The 18,884-nt window shown below is 45.5% G+C and overlaps 1 protein-coding gene across 7 annotated transcripts in view; it reads right to left on the bottom strand.

Annotated features, from left to right (window-relative positions):
• The window catches only part of scarb1 (scavenger receptor class B, member 1), a 54,484-nt gene that overhangs the window by 16,104 nt on the left and 19,496 nt on the right, over positions 1-18,884 (bottom strand). For 3 of the 7 annotated variants that reach the window (XM_014138745.3, XM_014138759.3, XM_014138752.3), the window contains exons 5-13: positions 18,576-18,671; positions 18,180-18,295; positions 16,437-16,603; positions 15,676-15,794; positions 4,404-4,477; positions 3,393-3,444; positions 2,388-2,534; positions 1,517-1,561; positions 592-665 (exon numbers count right to left, since the gene is read on the bottom strand). In XM_014138745.3, coding sequence (XP_013994220.1) covers positions 597-665; positions 1,517-1,561; positions 2,388-2,534; positions 3,393-3,444; positions 4,404-4,477; positions 15,676-15,794; positions 16,437-16,603; positions 18,180-18,295; positions 18,576-18,671 — 885 coding nt within the window. In that variant the 3' untranslated portion in view covers positions 592-596. 7 annotated transcript variants of the gene reach the window in all.

Raw genomic sequence — 18,884 nt, forward strand, 5'->3', positions numbered from 1 at the left:
AAAGCCAACTCCTCCTTTGGTCGTCTCTCCTTCCAGTTCTCTGCTGCCAATGACTGGAACGAACTACAAAAATCTCTGAAACTGGAAACACTCATCTCCCTCACTAGCTTTAAGCACCAGCTATCAGAGCAGCTCCCAGATCACTGCACCTGTACATAGCCCATCTATAATTTAGCCCAAACTACTACCTCTTCTCCTACTGTATTTATTTTGCTCCTTTGCACCATATTATTTATATTTTAACTTTCTTCAAATAACAAATCTACCATTCCAGTGTTTTACTTGCTATACTTTGCCACCATGGCCTTTTCCTCCCTTTGCTCACATTGTATACAGTCTTATTTTTTTCTACTGTATCATTGATTGTATGTTGTCGAACTGCTTTGCTTTATCTTGGCCAGGTCGCAATTGTAAATGAGAACTTGTTCTCAACTTGCCTACCTGGTTAAATAAAGGTGAAATAAAAATGAGAAAATGGTGATTTAAAATGATAGAGATGTTGGTGAGTGTGATGCCTATTGTGTAAGTCCTTGATGTGTGTACACCTAGGACATAAGAGTTTGAGCGTGTGTGTGTGGGCCTGAAACCCACCTGTGTCATTCACGATACATTTGTCCGTCTTGTTTGAGGGCATCTGCGCTGTTTACGGTGTCTTTAACAGATGCCTAAAAGAACCAGAACATCACTAAATCAGTCGATTATAACGTGACAGAGACGAAGCTCAGGGCCGTGTTCAGCAGGAAAACGTTGGCCAATGTTCAGATACATATTCTACATTTCTAAACCACTCAGCTCTACTCATGGCTTTTCCATCTGCAACATTCCAATGTTTTTGTACTGAACATGGCCCAGTATTTAGTTTCTCAGCCATTGAGTCAGTATGTGTGTTCATGCAGTGTGCAGTTTCATCATTGCAGTTTGAAAACAGATGATTGAGGGCGTGGCAAGCAAGACATCCAGGGTTAATGGATTGGTTAATGAAACACCTCATACAGACAATCTTGACCAATCAATCCTAACATTTGGATTGACCTGATTGATCAGCTTCATACAGTAACAAACAGGCTGGAAGTGATCTATAGACATCTTTCTCCTACTGATCAGGAGAACTCTGGTCCCAGAAGGCCAGTGTGTGCAGGCTTTTACTCCAACCCAGCTTCCATACACCTGGTTCAGCTAATACTACAGTCAGTCTTCAATCTGACCAATAGAACTAGACTAAAGATCTAGACTGACTAAGTCATTCTGGTCCAGATTAAAGACCACGACCCCTATAGTTTAGCATGCATTTTAGAGCTGGGTTGGAACAGAAGCCTGCACATCAGTCCCCCAGGACCAGAGTTGACCACCCTTCCTAATGATGGACTGTTATAATCAAATCAAGGCAGATCATAATCTGTCAGGGTAAATCATTATTTTATTATTTTATATTCATATTGCCATCACATTCTTCTGATTGATATGATAGAGGCATGTTTTCAGGAGTGATTGGGAACAGTTTTACATGTGGACCAACCCCATGGTTCTGGATCACTGTAGGCAGATTTTTTTTCAACGACGCCTGTAGGAGAAAAGAACAGGCCAACTGATTCCCTGCAACATTCATAACACTGACCTAAAATGCCTCAGGGACGTGCACGTCACAAACTTATCAGTACAGTCCATTGTCCTTAGGGAACACTGTTTCAGCATCTAGACTGTCCATACACAGTTGTGATTCAAATGATACAGCTAGTCCAGCCAGTAGAAGTGTGCTCAGCTACTGTAAGGCAGCATACAAACCACATGATGTGATCTCTCACTAGTGCAGTGAGTGTGTTCACAGCTATTATTGACTAAACTCCAAAACAAAAACCACATTTCAAAAAGGAAAATAAACTTGAAATGGGCATTATACCTCATGCTTAACAATATTTTTGAATAACTCTTAATGTTCCAGTTTATGTCCACGTGTTTATAAAATGAACTGGCTAACGTATAGTGTCAGCTATATTAGGGGAAATCTCTACGATTATTTTAACGAGAGACGGGTGTGACCTTGTCCCAAAGTGGCACCTCTGCACTGTACAGTATAGATCACTGAACAATCTACTGAGCTACTCCGTCAGTGAACTATGGACTCAGTTTGCTGTGATGTGGAGAGGGAGGAGCACCAGTGTGTTGGTTTGTTAGGCGAGGCTGTGGGAAGAGTCTCTGTTCTCTGATGGGTAGTGGAGGGCTGTTCAGGATTGTCTAAGGGTCACATTGGTTAGTACGCATGCCATGCAAACCAAAGAATGACCATGTTCTCTCCTCTCTCACAACCACTTGTACCACATCCAGTTTGTGAACAAACACACTCTCCCATCCATCCATCCATCCATGCACATGCGGTGTAGAGGCCTTACCTTCTTCCTGTAGTATAGTAGTACAACCCCCAGTATGGTGGCCAGGCCCAGGACTATGAAACAGTACTGCATGTACACCATCACCTTGGGCAATAGCACCAGGTTAGTGTGGAACGTCGTCAGGATTTCACCATCGATATAACCATTCTACCACAGGGGGAGAGAAAATATGAGTGGACAGATTTATGGGGGTGTAGAAAGGGTTAGGGGTACGTATATATGCTAGGGTTATGGGTGAGGAATATAGAGTGTTATGGTGGAGAGACGGGTATGGGGTATACAGCAGGTTGGGGCGGAGAGTGTTGCGAAATGCTTGTGTTCCTAGTGCAGTAGTATCTAACAATTCACACAAATCTAAAAGTAAAATAATGGAATTAAGTAATATTGAAACATTAGGACTAGCAATGTCAGAGTCCGGAGGTTAGGGGTGGAAAGTGTTGATGGTAGAGAGTGTTATGGGAGGAGAGATGGTATGGGGTATACAGCAGGTTAGGGGTGGAAAGTGTTGATGGTAGAGAGTGTTATGGGAGGAGAGATGGTATGGGGTATACAGCAGGTTAGGGGTGGAAAGTGTTGATGGTAGAGAGTGTTATGGGAGGAGAGATGGTATGGGGTATACAGCAGGTTAGGGGTGGAAAGTGTTGATGGTAGAGAGTGTTATGGGAGGAGAGATGGTATGGGGTATACAGCAGGTTAGGGGTGGAAAGTGTTGATGGTAGAGAGTGTTATGGGAGGAGAGATGGTATGGGGTATACAGCAGGTTAGGGGTGGAAAGTGTTGATGGTAGAGAGTGTTATGGGAGGAGAGATGGTATGGGGTATACAGCAGGTTAGGGGTGGAAAGTGTTGATGGTAGAGAGTGTTATGGGAGGAGAGATGGTATGGGGTATACAGCAGGTTAGGGGTGGAAAGTGTTGATGGTGGAGAGTGTTATGGGAGGAGAGATGGTATGGGGTATACAGCAGGTTAGGGGGTAAGAGAACCCAGTAAGTGTCTCATCAGTCACCTCCTCAAACCACATCATGGGCATCATCACCTCTGAGATCTTCCCAGTTTCCCTGCTCCAGACAAACACAAACCGTCACACAGTTATTCACACACAAATGCATGCAACGGTCACCGCAGAGGAAGACAGTTCTTCTCCCATCAGAAACTACCAGATTGAACGGGACCCTCCAGCTTTATGGCCTTTGGGGTTAAAGGTCAGGGGTCAGGGAATGTCCTTATATGACATGCACATGTTGATGGGTTGGGGGTCAGATAGGGGTTATAGATCAGAGAGGTTGAGGGGCAGGGCCTAAAATGAACACCTTCCGCCCCACCAAATGCAGGTAGATTTTAGCATTGGCAAGCAGAATGCCTAGCAGTTATCACACAGAGCAATCCAAAGCCCACATGTAAAGAATATTCAAGAATGCATCAGTGATTTGTAGGCCATTTCTTACAACTTTCTGAAGACGTTATGGCTCGAGAATGCCTGTGTAACGTTACTACCTGGTTAAGTGTCTCTGTAGCCAGTTAGCGATGCCGAAACAGTCATTTCTAAAGGCTTTCCCATAAAACCTTCTGAATGAATCATGATGTATCAATTGGCTGGGCATTTGTTTTGCAAACTGCCATCGCATGTCGCCTAGCATACTAGGGTGGCAGGGAGCCTAGCGGTTAAGGGCGTTGGGCCAGTAACTGAAAGGTCGCTGGTTCGAATCCCGAGTGGGCAAGGTGGAAAAATCTGCCGTTCTGCCCTTGAACAAAGGCGTTAACACCCCAGCAACTGCTCCCGGGCACCCTGGACATCGATTAAGGCACCCCCTTGGAAGACATTTCAGTTGAATGCATTCAGTTGTGCAACTGACTAGGTATCCCCCTTCCCAATCAGTCTTTTGCAAGGTGCGCAATTCAAAATTAAAGGGCAACTACACTCTAAAAAATCTGAGAGGCTGGTAGATTTTCTCATCTACCTGCCACAGTGGCTGGTGGACAAAAAAAGTTATAGGCCCTGGGTAGGGGTTATCCTTACGTGATCCCAGACACTTTCTTCATGTACAAGTTGAGCTGCAGACGGATAGACACATTCAGAGGTACACCAGTCTCCTGCAGAGAGAGAAATGAATAAAGCTGCATATTTACAGCTTTAATAAGTCAAATGAGGAAAATACTTGCCACAGCAAGCAAGTAAACAATGTTGGGTTGTTGGTGGAAGAGCGTGAAATATGTTCCCTAGACATCTAATGACAAACAAGTGGTCTGTACTGAGTGCACTCTAAATACTGAGGTGACTAATTGAAACAGATTAAAAACATTTGGACAAGGGCTCTTTGGCCTCAGTTGAAGAACCAGTCGTTAAGCTTAGTGAGAGAGCTAGAACCAAACATCTCTTCTCACTCGTTTCTCTTCTATCAGGGTAATTTTGTTCCACTCCCTTGGTGTCCAAAACACACAAGGGTTTGTGGCACAAATCAACTGTCATCATAACCAGACTGGAAATCTATTTGACAATCGCTCTGCTTTCCAAGCCATCCCCAAGCTGCTCTAAGTCTGTACTTTGTCAAAAACAGGATCACACCTAGCTAAATGAATACTCAAGGGACACACACACACACACACACACACACACAGCTCAAAAATACCCTCTGAACAGTCTGAGCATCGGTCCTACACACAATCAACTAGGACTTGTCTATTAGCGGGCTTCGTCTTTTTAAAATATACCGAGAAACTATGAAAACATTTGCCTAACATAAAAATGCTTTTTGTCCCCATTCTTACTTATTATTAATTAACCCGTTAATGCCTGTCATACAGCAATGTGTGTGGCGTTCCCTAGTTTCAAACAGAGGAATAAACATACTGTATAGGCCTGCATACAGAGTGAGAGAGTCTCTCTCTCCACCCCCCCCCGTCCTGTGGAAATGTTTGTGTTGCGTTGCTCTTCACGCAGTAATCATTTCCTCTACAGTACTTAAGTTAAAAGTTTCTGTGTAAGCAGAATTCATAAATACAGATACAGGATAGAGATGCAGTCAGACTGACAGCTGTTTATATGCTTCTAAAGGAAGGAATTCAAAAACAGTGAGGGGGAACTTGCTTATTTTCATTTATCCCTCATTTTACCAAGTTAGTTAACTGAGAACACAATCTCATTTTACAGCAATGACCTGGAGAATAGTTACAGGGGATGAATGATCCAATTGGATGATTAGGTGGCCATGATGGTATGAGGGCCAGATTGGGAATTTAGCCAGGACACTGGGGTTAACAACCCTACTCTTATGATAAGTGCCATGGGATCTTTAGTGACCACAGAGTCAGGACACCCGTTTAACGTCCCAGCTGACAGATGGCACCCTACACAGGGCAATGTCCCCAATCACTGTCCTGGGGCATTGGGATATTTACATTTTTTTAAACCAGAGAACAGAGTGCCTCCTACTGGCCCTCCAACACCATTTCCAGCAACATCTATCCTCCTATCCAGGGACCGACAAGGACCAACCCAGCTTAGCTTCAGAGGCAGCTAAAGATTGGGTCCTAGCTAGAAACACTAGCTGGTGTTATTGATTTGTTGTGTGAAAAGTTCATTTGAAATGATTCATGTGCATCCCGACACAGAAAGGTTTGAGAAACAGCCATTGTTTTTAAGAGGCACATCAGTATCGTCGCAGATCGTTAGTGACTTCACTTGAGGTGAAAGTATTAGCTGGCCAAGCAGACACAAGCCATGAGAGTTGTTTTTCACCCCATCTGAAACATCAATACCTGCCTGTGCCATATCACACCACATTACTGGAAAACATGGAACTTTGGTCAATAACATTGATCTCCCAACCTTTGTCACAATAACATTTTACTGCCTAGATTCATAACACAGACTGACAAATCCACATTATCTACTGGGTCCATTAGGGAACATCAGTACAGATCTATAGGTTACATTCATCAATAGATGAGTGAAATCCAACTGTCATTATCAAAACTGGAGATTAGATAGTCAGGGTCTGTCAGGTGAGGTCTAAGACTGAAGTGTTAAACTAGACTACACAGTTAAACCATAGACAATATGTATTTGACAGATCAGCAACTCTGTTCATACAAGTTGTCAAAATATTACCTTATCGTTTCGTTTGGAATTCCGTAAGCGAGATTCAAAAGGGGGGGGGGGGGGTGTGCAAGCTTGTGACTCTGCGTAGAGGCTGTTGGGGACGGTTTGCCAGACAGATTGAACCTAGTCCTGGACTAAACAGCATGCTTAAAACATCCTTTCAATTACATTTTTTTTTGCCAGAAATAGGCTTAATCTGTGTCTACTCCTTGAAGTTACATGTAAATGTAGTAGATCTACTTCATTCTAATAGTTCCAACGCTGTTCTTCAGGCCCATCTTCATTCAGTAAAACCCCCAGCTCTGTTTGTCCACAGGGCTGTTGAGACTACTCCCTGCCTGGAAATAGCAGATGCAAACAAGACCAGGGCCAGAGCTGGGTACTGTACAGTATGTGGGGTAGTGTGAGTGCCATGCACACACTCAGTCGAACACCCTTCCCCCTGCACACACGCGTATCTCACAAACACAACTGTTCCCACACACACAGAGAAACACTTGGCTCATTTGAGGATAGAGTTCTACTATAGTGTTTTGGTTCTGTTCAGACAGTTCTGGCTAGGAAACAGTACTAGGAGAGCTGGATGGACCTTGGGGACCACAAGGACTCATGCTGGGATCAAACCCCAGATGGTTAATCCCACATCGGGGATCCTTCCTCCACTCTCCCTCCTTGAGCTCTACAGGGCTCAACTGTCCCAGTCTGATCCCACTGCCTGCCAATTGTTACAGCAGCCGTTATGAAAGTCACGTCTTCACTTTATTAACTAAAGAAGCCTACCTGTATGAAAGTAAACTTCCACGTCCTCTATTAAAGAGACCAAGAGGACAGAGTTAATGGTACAGGAGGTAGTGCTACTGCACTTTCCCTGGATAGGGCTGTGGCAGTCATGACATTTTATCAGCTGGTTATTGTCACGCAAAAGCCTGCTGGTCTCACGGTAATTGACCGTTAAATTAACATACACATGTTTAGCATCACCAGGCTTCACTCATACAAGCATCATAAAAGCCTCTGATGCCCACCTACTGAACATTACATTTTTTAAAAGTCTAAAATCATTTAAATATAAGCCATCACAATAAACTCCTTATTCATTTCAGGCAGATCTAAAGAGTGGCACACTCCATATGTATAAACTCAGTCATTTATTGGGTACCCAAGAAATTACTGGGAGTTCATTTGCAACTGTGTGTTTATAGCTTACAGTTTATTCGCCATAAGTCAGCATCTCTACACTAAATCATTCTCTTGATGTGCACAAGCTCATGCCTTTTATTAAGCAGGTCTAAAGAAATAATGATATGAATAAAATGTATTTCAGAAGAACTGAATAAGAGTTAGCCTACTGTATTTGGCCATGCCATAGGCTTGTTCATTTAGCAGACAAGATATGCTTAAGTCCCATGCCATTATTTTATAGAAAGAATATAAAATTGAACTTGAGCTGAATAATATATAAATAATATTTTTCCCATTCCACATATGAAGTGCCCATGTTAAAAAAGGGTCATACGCCATTATCAAATGGGCAAGACAAAAAGACAGCATCCGTATGCACTGGAATAGTGACTGGAGGACACTCTGCCATTTTTCCCTCATGCCGGGTAGGCCACTCTGGGTCATGCCCCTCATGCCGGGTAGGCCACTCTGGGTCATGCCCCTCATGCCGGGTAGGCCACTCTGGGTCATGCCCCTCATGCCGGGTAGGCCACTCTGGTCATGCCCCTCATGCCGGGTAGGCCACTCTGGTCATGCCCCTCATGCCGGGTAGGCCACTCTGGTCATGCCCCTCATGCCGGGTAGGCCACTCTGGTCATGCCCCTCATGCCGGGTAGGCCACTCTGGTCATGCCCCTCATGCCGGGTAGGCCACTCTGGTCATGCCCCTCATGCCGGGTAGGCCACTCTGGTCATGCCCCTCATGCCGGGTAGGCCACTCTGGTCATGCCCCTCATGCCGGGTAGGCCACTCTGGTCATGCCCCTCATGCCGGGTAGGCCACTCTGGTCATGCCCCTCATGCCGGGTAGGCCACTCTGGTCATGCCCCTCATGCCGGGTAGGCCACTCTGGTCATGCCCCTCATGCCGGGTAGGCCACTCTGGTCATGCCCCTCATGCCGGGTAGGCCACTCTGGTCATGCCCCTCATGCCGGGTAGGCCACTCTGGTCATGCCCCTCATGCCGGGTAGGCCACTCTGGTCATGCCCCTCATGCCGGGTAGGCCACTCTGGTCATGCCCCTCATGCCGGGTAGGCCACTCTGGTCATGCCCCTCATGCCGGGTAGGCCACTCTGGTCATGCCCCTCATGCCGGGTAGGCCACTCTGGTCATGCCCCTCATGCCGGGTAGGCCACTCTGGTCATGCCCCTCATGCCGGGTAGGCCACTCTGGTCATGCCCCTCATGCCGGGTAGGCCACTCTGGTCATGCCCCTCATGCCGGGTAGGCCACTCTGGTCATGCCCCTCATGCCGGGTAGGCCACTCTGGTCATGCCCCTCATGCCGGGTAGGCCACTCTGGTCATGCCCCTCATGCCGGGTAGGCCACTCTGGTCATGCCCCTCATGCCGGGTAGGCCACTCTGGTCATGCCCCTCATGCCGGGTAGGCCACTCTGGTCATGCCCCTCATGCCGGGTAGGCCACTCTGGTCATGCCCCTCATGCCGGGTAGGCCACTCTGGTCATGCCCCTCATGCCGGGTAGGCCACTCTGGTCATGCCCCTCATGCCGGGTAGGCCACTCTGGTCATGCCCCTCATGCCGGGTAGGCCACTCTGGTCATGCCCCTCATGCCGGGTAGGCCACTCTGGTCATGCCCCTCATGCCGGGTAGGCCACTCTGGTCATGCCCCTCATGCCGGGTAGGCCACTCTGGTCATGCCCCTCATGCCGGGTAGGCCACTCTGGTCATGCCCCTCATGCCGGGTAGGCCACTCTGGTCATGCCCCTCATGCCGGGTAGGCCACTCTGGTCATGCCCCTCATGCCGGGTAGGCCACTCTGGTCATGCCCCTCATGCCGGGTAGGCCACTCTGGTCATGCCCCTCATGCCGGGTAGGCCACTCTGGTCATGCCCCTCATGCCGGGTAGGCCACTCTGGTCATTTCGCTGCGCCACAGGTGATATTCTGCCCAAACTACCCAGTGCTTAATTTGGGAAACCAAGGGTGTTTTAAATGAATCACCTTAGAAAGCACTGTCCATTTAGTTGTGTTTGGCGTTGACAACATCCACAACGATCATGTTTTCCACTCAGTTTCAACCTGTTGTTGAACTGTTTCAAATTGATCACAGTGAGGTGAGTTTTAAAACACATATTGTTTCGATAAGTGTTTGATGGGATTTGCGATGGCATTTGCACTGATGTCAGTGGTAAGAGGAACATTGTAAACGGGGTGGTTCGAGCCCTGAATGCTGATTTGTCATACCATGGCTGTCAGGCAAATATTTATTTTTATAGCAATAAGGCACCTCAGGGGTTTGTGGTATATGGCCAATAAACAACAGCTAAGGGCTGTATCCAGGCTCTCCGTGCTGCGTCGTGCATATATCACACCCCCTCGTGCCATATTGCTTAAATGGAGCCCGGAGTACCAGGCCATTAACAACCTGATGATCGTTAGCAAGTTGGGTAGGCTACTACTAAGGCATGGCCAGAGTGCGTAAAAGGAGATTATGATGACTCAACGGTCATGTAGAATTTTACTGCGGTCATGACTCATGACTGCTGGTGTGGTGGTAAGTTCACCTCAACAGCCCAAGATCCAAAATGTCACTGGTACAAGCCCTGCTCCGGTTGTTCCCCCTTACTGCTACACCAAGACTGGTCAATTAACCAATTTCTGGGAAAAGCTTATAGCAATCTGTGTGTCCACCATACCTTTAGAATTGGCGTGAGTGTGAGAGTTACCTAAAACAAGTGTGATTCTTGCTTAGACAGCAATCATAAGCTAATCCTATCCCACTACGTACCATTACCCCACATTTATTGGGTCAAATAAAGGGTCAGAATACTAGCAGCTCGGCACACATGGCCTTATCTGTACATCGCATCACCTGCGATGGACATTCTAAATGGACATTCTAAAATCATGCCAATATTGTTATATGGTATTGACAAACAGTACAGGGCAGCGAAACGCACCAGTCACACCAATACCCTCACTTCTTGGCTTTCTTAATCCGTTTTTAGGAGTAATCTGGTTTAGTGGTACCATACAGGCATCATAACACTGGTATCATAACATTCAAAATACACATCAAAATAATAATCAATACTGCAATTACAATTAGCTTAACGCTATAGGTCACAATGGCATAGGCTCTGTCACTTCATCTTTCTGCAATTCCACACATCCTCTCTCCTTAGCTCCTCAAAACACATTGGAGAAGGTGGTCTGAGGGAAGGGACTTTGGACCTTCTCTAATATGGCTGAGAATGAAGCAAGGAGATGGGAGGTGAAGACTCGCAAGACTTCACCATCAGCATGTATGTTTTGGTTCTGGGTGCCCAGATTACACTGACTAGACTTCTGGCTGCTAATGTCTGAGGGACTTGGGCACAGTCAGACAGTTAAATCACCCCAAAACCTCTGTGTGACCACAACACAAAGGAGGACAGAGCTGCCATCTATAGATGACATTTACACACTGCTGCCACAGCAAAGCCCTCTGTATAACCTAGGACCCCAGCTACCCTGGTCACTAACGGTTTTCACCCCTACGCTCTGACAGACCAACTCTTGTTGTTAGCGTTTTACAGCAAGGTCTTAATAGCTTCATACCAATTCCAACTGCTCCTCTGACTGTACTATGAAAGGTGTACAGTTCAGAGTTCACATACAGTGCAGACAACTTGGCACAGGAGCTGGACAATTATTATAATTCTTTTTAAAGATATCCGCTCTCACATCCGTTAGCTCAGGGGTCAGCAACAGGCTTGGTAAAAGGAATTGCGACTAAAAATTAGCTTAATTTAGGAAATCTTTTCCAAGTATTCCCACAAATAAAAAAAGACATACATGGTGGTGTCTCAATATAAATCAAGGTATGAACTGATTGTATTTTCAAATACAATCTCTTTTGGGGCTTAGTCGTGGTCAATTTACAGTGTACAAATGATAATTATGTTCCGGCCCCCTGATCATCCTCTCCCTCCAATAAAAACAGCCAGGGGCTGAATCTAGTCTACCCCTGTGTTAGCATCTCCCACAAGTGTCTTTTAAAACAAGCTTTCTATGATTACAGCTGAACAAGACCATCTCTATGGTTTGCAGCAAACAGTGCGAGCGGATACAAACGTCTTCCTGACTCAGTCCTCTAAACTGGAGGGTCTTCAGGTGAATGTCTCTGAAAATTAATGTCCAAGACAAATTTCCCCCAGTCCAGGGGACAGATAATTGTAAGAAACTGTTAAGGCCAAGCGCTCTGTTTTTATGGGTTAGGTGAACGCCACTAGGACAGTATGTATGCATGCTTGACATTCCATATGGCCCTACAGCTGTCAGATTAGATGTGTTAACACAATCAATTTAGATAAGGACAAAGTGGCCTCACTTTTACTGCCTCTCTGGGTGATAAACAGAGAAAGTTGTCAGCAACACCAGTTTCTACCAGATAAATATAGATAATGACATATTGGGCAAAAAGAGATACTGGGTACATTTATGTTCTGTACATACCATAGTTTATGGTGGGTACGTTTTTGACCATGACACTACTTCTAATGATAAGATGAACACACAAAAAGTTTTGGAAGTGTCGACAGACCTTTACCGTATTAATGACTGCAGTTACAACGGATGTGCTCAAATTGTCACACACGGTTCAAAACAGCTAGTTTTACTTTGCTACAGTCGCCACTTAGTGTCAAAAAAGGTCAAATAAAATGTAATTGATGACTTGATTGACAAGGCTACTTGTGCCTGACAGGCAGGGCGCCTCCAGGCAGCCTGAAGCATTTGTGCCCCATTATAGATCTACAGTGCAGTCGGAAAGTATTCAGACCCCTTGACTTTTCCCACTTTGTTATGTTACAGCCTTATTCTAAAATGGATTAAAGAAGAAAAAAAAATCTCAATCTACACACAATACCCCACACAGCGAAAACAGGTTTATAGAAAAAAAAAAAATACAGAAATACCTTATTTACATAGGTATTCAGACCCTTTGCTATGAGACTCTAAATTGAGCTCAGGTGCATCCTGTTTCCTTTGATCATCCTTGAGATGTTACAACAACTTGGAGTCCACCTGCGGTAAATTGAATTGATTGGACATGATTTGGAAAGGCACACACCTGTCTATATAAAAAGGTCCCACAGTTGACAGTGCATGTCAGAGCAAAAACCAAGCAATGAGGTCAAAGGAAATGTCTGTAGAGCTTCGAGACAGGATTGTGGAGGCACAGATTTCAGGAAGGGTACCAAAAAAAACTATGCAACATTGAAGGTCCCCAAGAACACAGTGGCCTCCATCATGGGCTCCCGAGAGGTGCAGCGGTCTAAGGCACTGCATCTCAGTGCTAGAGGCGTCACTACAGACCATGGTTAGATTCCAGGCTGTATCATAAACAGCCGTGATTGGGAGTACCACAGGGCGGCGCACAATTGGCCCAGGGTCATCCGGGTTAGGGTTTGGCCATCATTGTAAATAAGAATTTGTTCTTAACTGACCTGCCTAATTAAATAAATGTAAAAAAAAAAAAATCTTAAATAGAAGAAGTTTGGAAACACCAAGACTCTTCCTAGAGCTGGCCGACCAGCCACACTGAGCATTCGGGGGAGAAGGGCCTTGGTCTGCGACAGAGCTCCTCTGTGGAGATGGGAGAACCTTCCAGAAGGACAACCACCTCTGCAGCACTCCACCAATCAGGCCTTCATGGTAGAGTGGCCAGACGGATGCCACGCCTCAGTAAAAGGCACATGACAGCCTGCTTGGAGTTTGTGAAAATGGACCTAAAGGACTCTCAGACCATGAAAAACAAGATCCTCCGGTCTGATGAAACCAAGATTGAACTTTGGCCTGAATGCCAAGCGTCACATCTGGAGGAAACCTGGCACCATCCCTACGGTGAGGCATGGTGGTGGCAGCATCAAGCTGTGGGGATGTTTTTCAGCAGCAGGGACTGGGAGACTAGTCAGGATCAAGGGAAAGCTGAACAGAACAAAGCACAGAGATCCTTGATGAAAACCTGCTCCAGGGCGCTCAGGACATCAGACTGGGGTGAAGGTTCACCTTCCAACAGGACAACAACCCTAAGCACACAGCCAAGACAACACAGGAGTGGCTTTGGGGACAAGTCTCTGAATAGGGGCCCAGCCAGAGCATCTCTGAAGACACCGGAAAACAGCTGTGCAGCGACGCTCCCCATCCAACCTGACAGAGCTAGAGAGGATCTGCAGAGAAATGGGAGAAACTCCCAAAATACAGTTGTGCCAAGCATGTAGCATCATACCCAAGAAGACTCGAGGCTGTAGTCACTGCCAAAAGTGCTTCAAAGTACTGAGTAAAGGGTCTGAATACTTATGTAAAACGTACTAATTCCATTTTTGTTGTCATTATGGGTTATTGTGTGTAGATTGAGGGGAAAATGTTATACATTTTTGAAAAAGGCTGTAACATAACAAAACATGGAAAAAGTCAAGGGGTCTGAATAGTTTCCAAATGCGCTGTATATACAGTACCAGTCGAAAGTTTGGACACCTACTCCTTCAAGGGCTTTTCTTTATTTTTACCATTTTCTACATTGTAGTAGTGAAGACATCAAAACTATGAACACATATAGAATCATGCAGTAAACAAAAAAAGTGTTCAACAAATAAAAATATATTTCAGATTTGAGATTCTTCAAAGTAGCCACTCTTTGCCTTCGCAGTTTTGCACACTCTTGGCATTCTATCAACCAGCTTCTCCTGGATTTCTTTTCCAAGTCTTGAAGGAGTTCCCACATATACTGAGCACTTGTTGGCTGCTTTTCCTTCACTCTGCGGTCCAACTCATCCCAGACCATCTCAATTGGGTTGAGGTCGGGAGGCCAGGTCATCTGATGCAGCACTTCACTCTCCTTATTGGTCAAATAGCCCTTACACAGCCTAGAGGTGTGTTGGGTCATTGTCCTGTTGAAAAACTAATTATATTCCCACTAAGCACAAACCAGATGGAATGGTGTATCGCTGCAGAATGCTGTGGTAGCCATGCTGGTTAAGTGTGCCTTGAATTCTAAATAAATCAGAGTGTCACCAGCAAAGCACCCCCTCACCTAATCCTCCATGTTTCACGGTGGGAACTACATACGCAGGGATGATCCGTTCACCTACCCTGCGTCTCACAAAGATATGGCGGTTGGAACCAAAAATCTTTGATCTCAGACCAAAAGACAGAATTCCAAAGGTCTAATGTCCATTGCTCGTGTTTCTTTGCCCAAGCAAGTCTTCTTATTGGTGTCCTTTAGTAGTGGTTTCTTTGCAGCAATTCGACCAGGAAGGTCTGATTCACAGTCTCCTCTGAACAGTTGATGTTGGGTTATGTCGTTACTTGAACTCTGAAGCATTTATTTGGGCTGCAATTTCTGAGGCTGGTAACTCTAATGAACTTTTCCTCTGCAGCAGAGGTAACTCTGGGTTTTCCTTTCCTGTGGCGGCCCTCATGAGACAGTTTCATCATAGCGCTTGATAGTTTTTGCGGCTGCACTTGAAGAAACTTTCCGGATTAAAGTAATGGACTGTAATTTCTCTTTGCTTATTTCAGCTGTTCTTGCCATAATATGGACTTGGTATTTTACCAAATAGGGCTATCCTTCTGTATACAACCCCTAACTTGTCACAACACAACTGATTGGCTCAAACATATCAAGAAGGAAAGAAATCCACAAATTAACTTTTTACAAGGCACACCTGTTCATTTAAATGCATTCCAGGTGACAAACTGATGAAGCTGGTTGTGAGAATGCCAATAGTGTGCAAAGCTGTCATCAAGGCAAAGAGTGGCTACTTTGAAGAACCTCAAATATATTTTGATTTGTTTAACACTTTTTTTGGTTACTACATGATTCCACGAGTTATTTCATAGTTTTGATGTCTTCACTATTAGTCTACAATGTAGAAAATAATAAAATAAAGAAAAACCCTGAAATGAGTATGTCCAAACTTTTGACTGGTACTCACACAAATAAATAACATATACAAATATTACTCACAGGGTGGATGTCTATGAAGAGTCCATGTTGGTCCTCAGTAGGCTGAAGTCCCTGTACATAGTCTAGCAGGACAGGGTCAGCATTGTAGAAGTGCGGGTGGGAGATAAACACTGGGGAGTCTAGGAAACAATATTAATACAACATCAATATCCTGTGTAAGCAGTATTTGTGAGACAAGTGGTTGAATCCTGAATTTGAACTTTTGTTCTAATCTCCCCTCTTCATCAATCCATGATTTATACAAAAATGGTCATACAGTATGTGGGCATTTCTCAAGCTACAATTCAGCCCCAAGTGTACATGTTGTTATCGTGATGCATGTTCTATGGGGTGCTAGATTAGGAACATAAGAGTGTAATGAAACATGATGCTGTCTCATGCCTAAGTGCTTCTCCATCTGTTTACACAGCGGCATGGCTACTCTGAGCGTTTGCCATACCTCCTCCACTAGTCTGTTTATCAGACAAGGTATCTGGGTCATGATTAGAAGAATTATAACTGTCACCCCTGAGGTGTGAATGTATGAAAACATAAAATAGGTGCAGGGAAATGGGTTTTTACAGCCATAGTAGTACAGCACCCCTGAAGGAAATTAGGGTTAGTGCCTTGCTCAAGGACAGATTTGACCTTGGCAGCTCGGGTATTCGAACCAGCGACCTTTCGGTTAATGGACCAACACGCTAACCGCTAGGCTACCTGCAGCCCTAAAGAAAACATGTGCATGCGTCCAGGTGTGTGTGCGCTCGTGTGTGTGCACTGACTGGATCTGCAGCTGCTGACATTGAGGAGGCCAGACTGTCTGCAGGGACAGAATCCCTCGTTGGGAGCGTAGTCTGAGCCATTAGCGAACAGAGTCTTAGGAGCCACGTAACGGTACAGAGGAATCCCCTCCATTATCCCCTCACGCTGGTACACCATCTCCAAAGATCTTTAGAGACAGAAAGAGACTGTATATATAAACTCAGCAACAAAAAAAAGAAGTCCTCTCACTGTCAACTGGGTTTATTTTCAGCAAACTTAACATGTGTAAATATTTGTATGAACATAAGATTCAGACAAACTGAACAAGTGCCACAGACATTATTCAATTTCTGTTAGTTACATGTGTACTTGAACAAAGGGGGGAGGGGGGGGGGGGGGGTGATAATCAAAACTAACAGTTAATGCAGCTGTTGGCCACACCAGATACTAAGTACTACAGTCCATCTCCTCAGACTGCACCATATTTTCCAGTTCTTGCAGTGAGATGTTACCCCACTCTTCCACCAAGGCACATGCAAGTTCCCGGACATTTCTGGGGGGGAATGACCCTAGCCCTCACCCTCCAATCCAACAGGTCCCAGACGTGCTCAATGGGATTGAGATCCGGGCTCTTCGCTGGCCATGGCAGAACACTAACATTCCTGTCTTGCAGGAAATCAGCCATACTGCTCGTTCTGTGTGTGGTGGCATTGTCATGCTGGAGGGTCATGTCAGGATGAACCTGCAGGAAGGGTACCATGAGGGAGGAGGATGTCTTCCCTGTAACGCACAGCATTGAGTTTGCCTGAAATGACAACAAGCTCAGTCCGATGATGCTGCGACACACCGCCCCAGAGCATGATGGACCCTCCGCCTCCAAATCGATCCCGCTCCAGAGTACAGGCCTCGGTGTAACGCTCATTGCTTCGACGATAAATGCGTATCCAACCATCACCCCTGGTGAGACAAAACCGCGACTCGTCAGTGAAGAGCACTTTTTGCCAGTCCTGTCTGGTCCAGCGACGGTGGGTTTGTGCCCATAGGCGACGTTGTTGCCGGTGATGTCTGGTGAGGACCTGCCTTACAACAGGCCTACAAGCCCTCAGTCCAGCCTCTCTCAGCCTATTGCGGACAGTCTGAGCACTGATGGAGGGATTGTGCGTTCCTGGTGTAACTCGGGCAGTTGTTGTTGCCATCCTGTACTTGTCCCGCAGGTGTGATGTTCAGATGTACCGATCCTGTGCAGGTGTTGTTACACGTGGTCTGCCACTGCGAGGACAATCAGCTGTCCGTCCTGTCTCCCTGTAGCGCTGTCTTAGGCGTCTCACAGTACAGACATTGCAATTTATTCCCCTGGCCACATCTGCAGTCCTCATGCCTCCTTGCAGCATGCCTAAGGCACGTTCACGCAGATGAGCAGGGACCCTGGACATCTTTATTTTGGTGTTTTTCCAGAGTCAGTAGAAAGGCCTCTTTAGTGTCCTAAGTTTTCATAACTGACCTTAATTGCCTACCGTCTGTAAGCTGTTACTGTCTTAACGACCATTCCACAGGTGCATGTTCATTAATTGTTTATGGTTCATTGAACAAGCATGGGAAGCAGTGTTAAAACCCTTTACAATGAAGATCTGTGAAGTTACTTGGATTTTTACGAATTATCTTTGAAAGACAAGGTCCTGAAATAGGGACGTTTCTTTTTTTGCTGAGATGTGTGTGTGTGTGTGTGTGTGTGTGTGTGTGTGTGTGTGTGTGTGTGTGTGTACCTGCAGGCGTCAGGACTGTAGAAGGGCAGTGTAGACTCTTTAGTCATGAAGGGAGGCCACATTTGTCCAGCTGTACCGTTGATCATGTTACACTGAGGAGTCTTCCAATTGGTCAACTAGAGAGAGAGAGAGAGAGAGAGAGAGAGACAGTGTTATCCATTGAGCGCTCTTCCTAGAGCAGGAAATGATTGAAAGCTGATTCAGGATTTCACTGCCCACAAATTTTTAAAAACTTTGGACTATTTAGCCGGGATAGTTCACTCCATAACAGTTGCCATTGATTTCCATGGTGTTCTTCTACAGGAAGCCCAAATCCGTTTTCCTCTCAATGCTTTTTCTAACAGCCCCTCAGCCCAATCTGTAAAGGTGAAGGCACATGGCTGTGTGACCTCTCACCTTGGTCATGCCATTCCATGAGTCCACTTTGTGAATCAGCCTGATGTCATCTTCGCCGGTATGGATTGTGAACAAACCAGTATTTGAGTTGTTAAACTGATGGAAGAAACAGACAGATTGATATTTCACCCTTCACTTAAACCAGACAAACAACCTAAACAGGTTGTAGATAGAACCTCAAATGGTATTTGCGTACTCTGTCACAGAAATGTCCTAGGTGGCAAAGGTCCAGATGGATATTGTCATTAAATCGCTGTCGTAACAAAGCTCTACCTCACAAGCCATGTGATCCCAAACTGTTCACAGCCC

This window comes from Salmo salar, chromosome 01 (genome assembly GCF_965601325.2).
Source record: "Salmo salar chromosome 01, fSalSal1, whole genome shotgun sequence".
Lineage (NCBI taxonomy): Eukaryota > Metazoa > Chordata > Actinopteri > Salmoniformes > Salmonidae > Salmo > Salmo salar.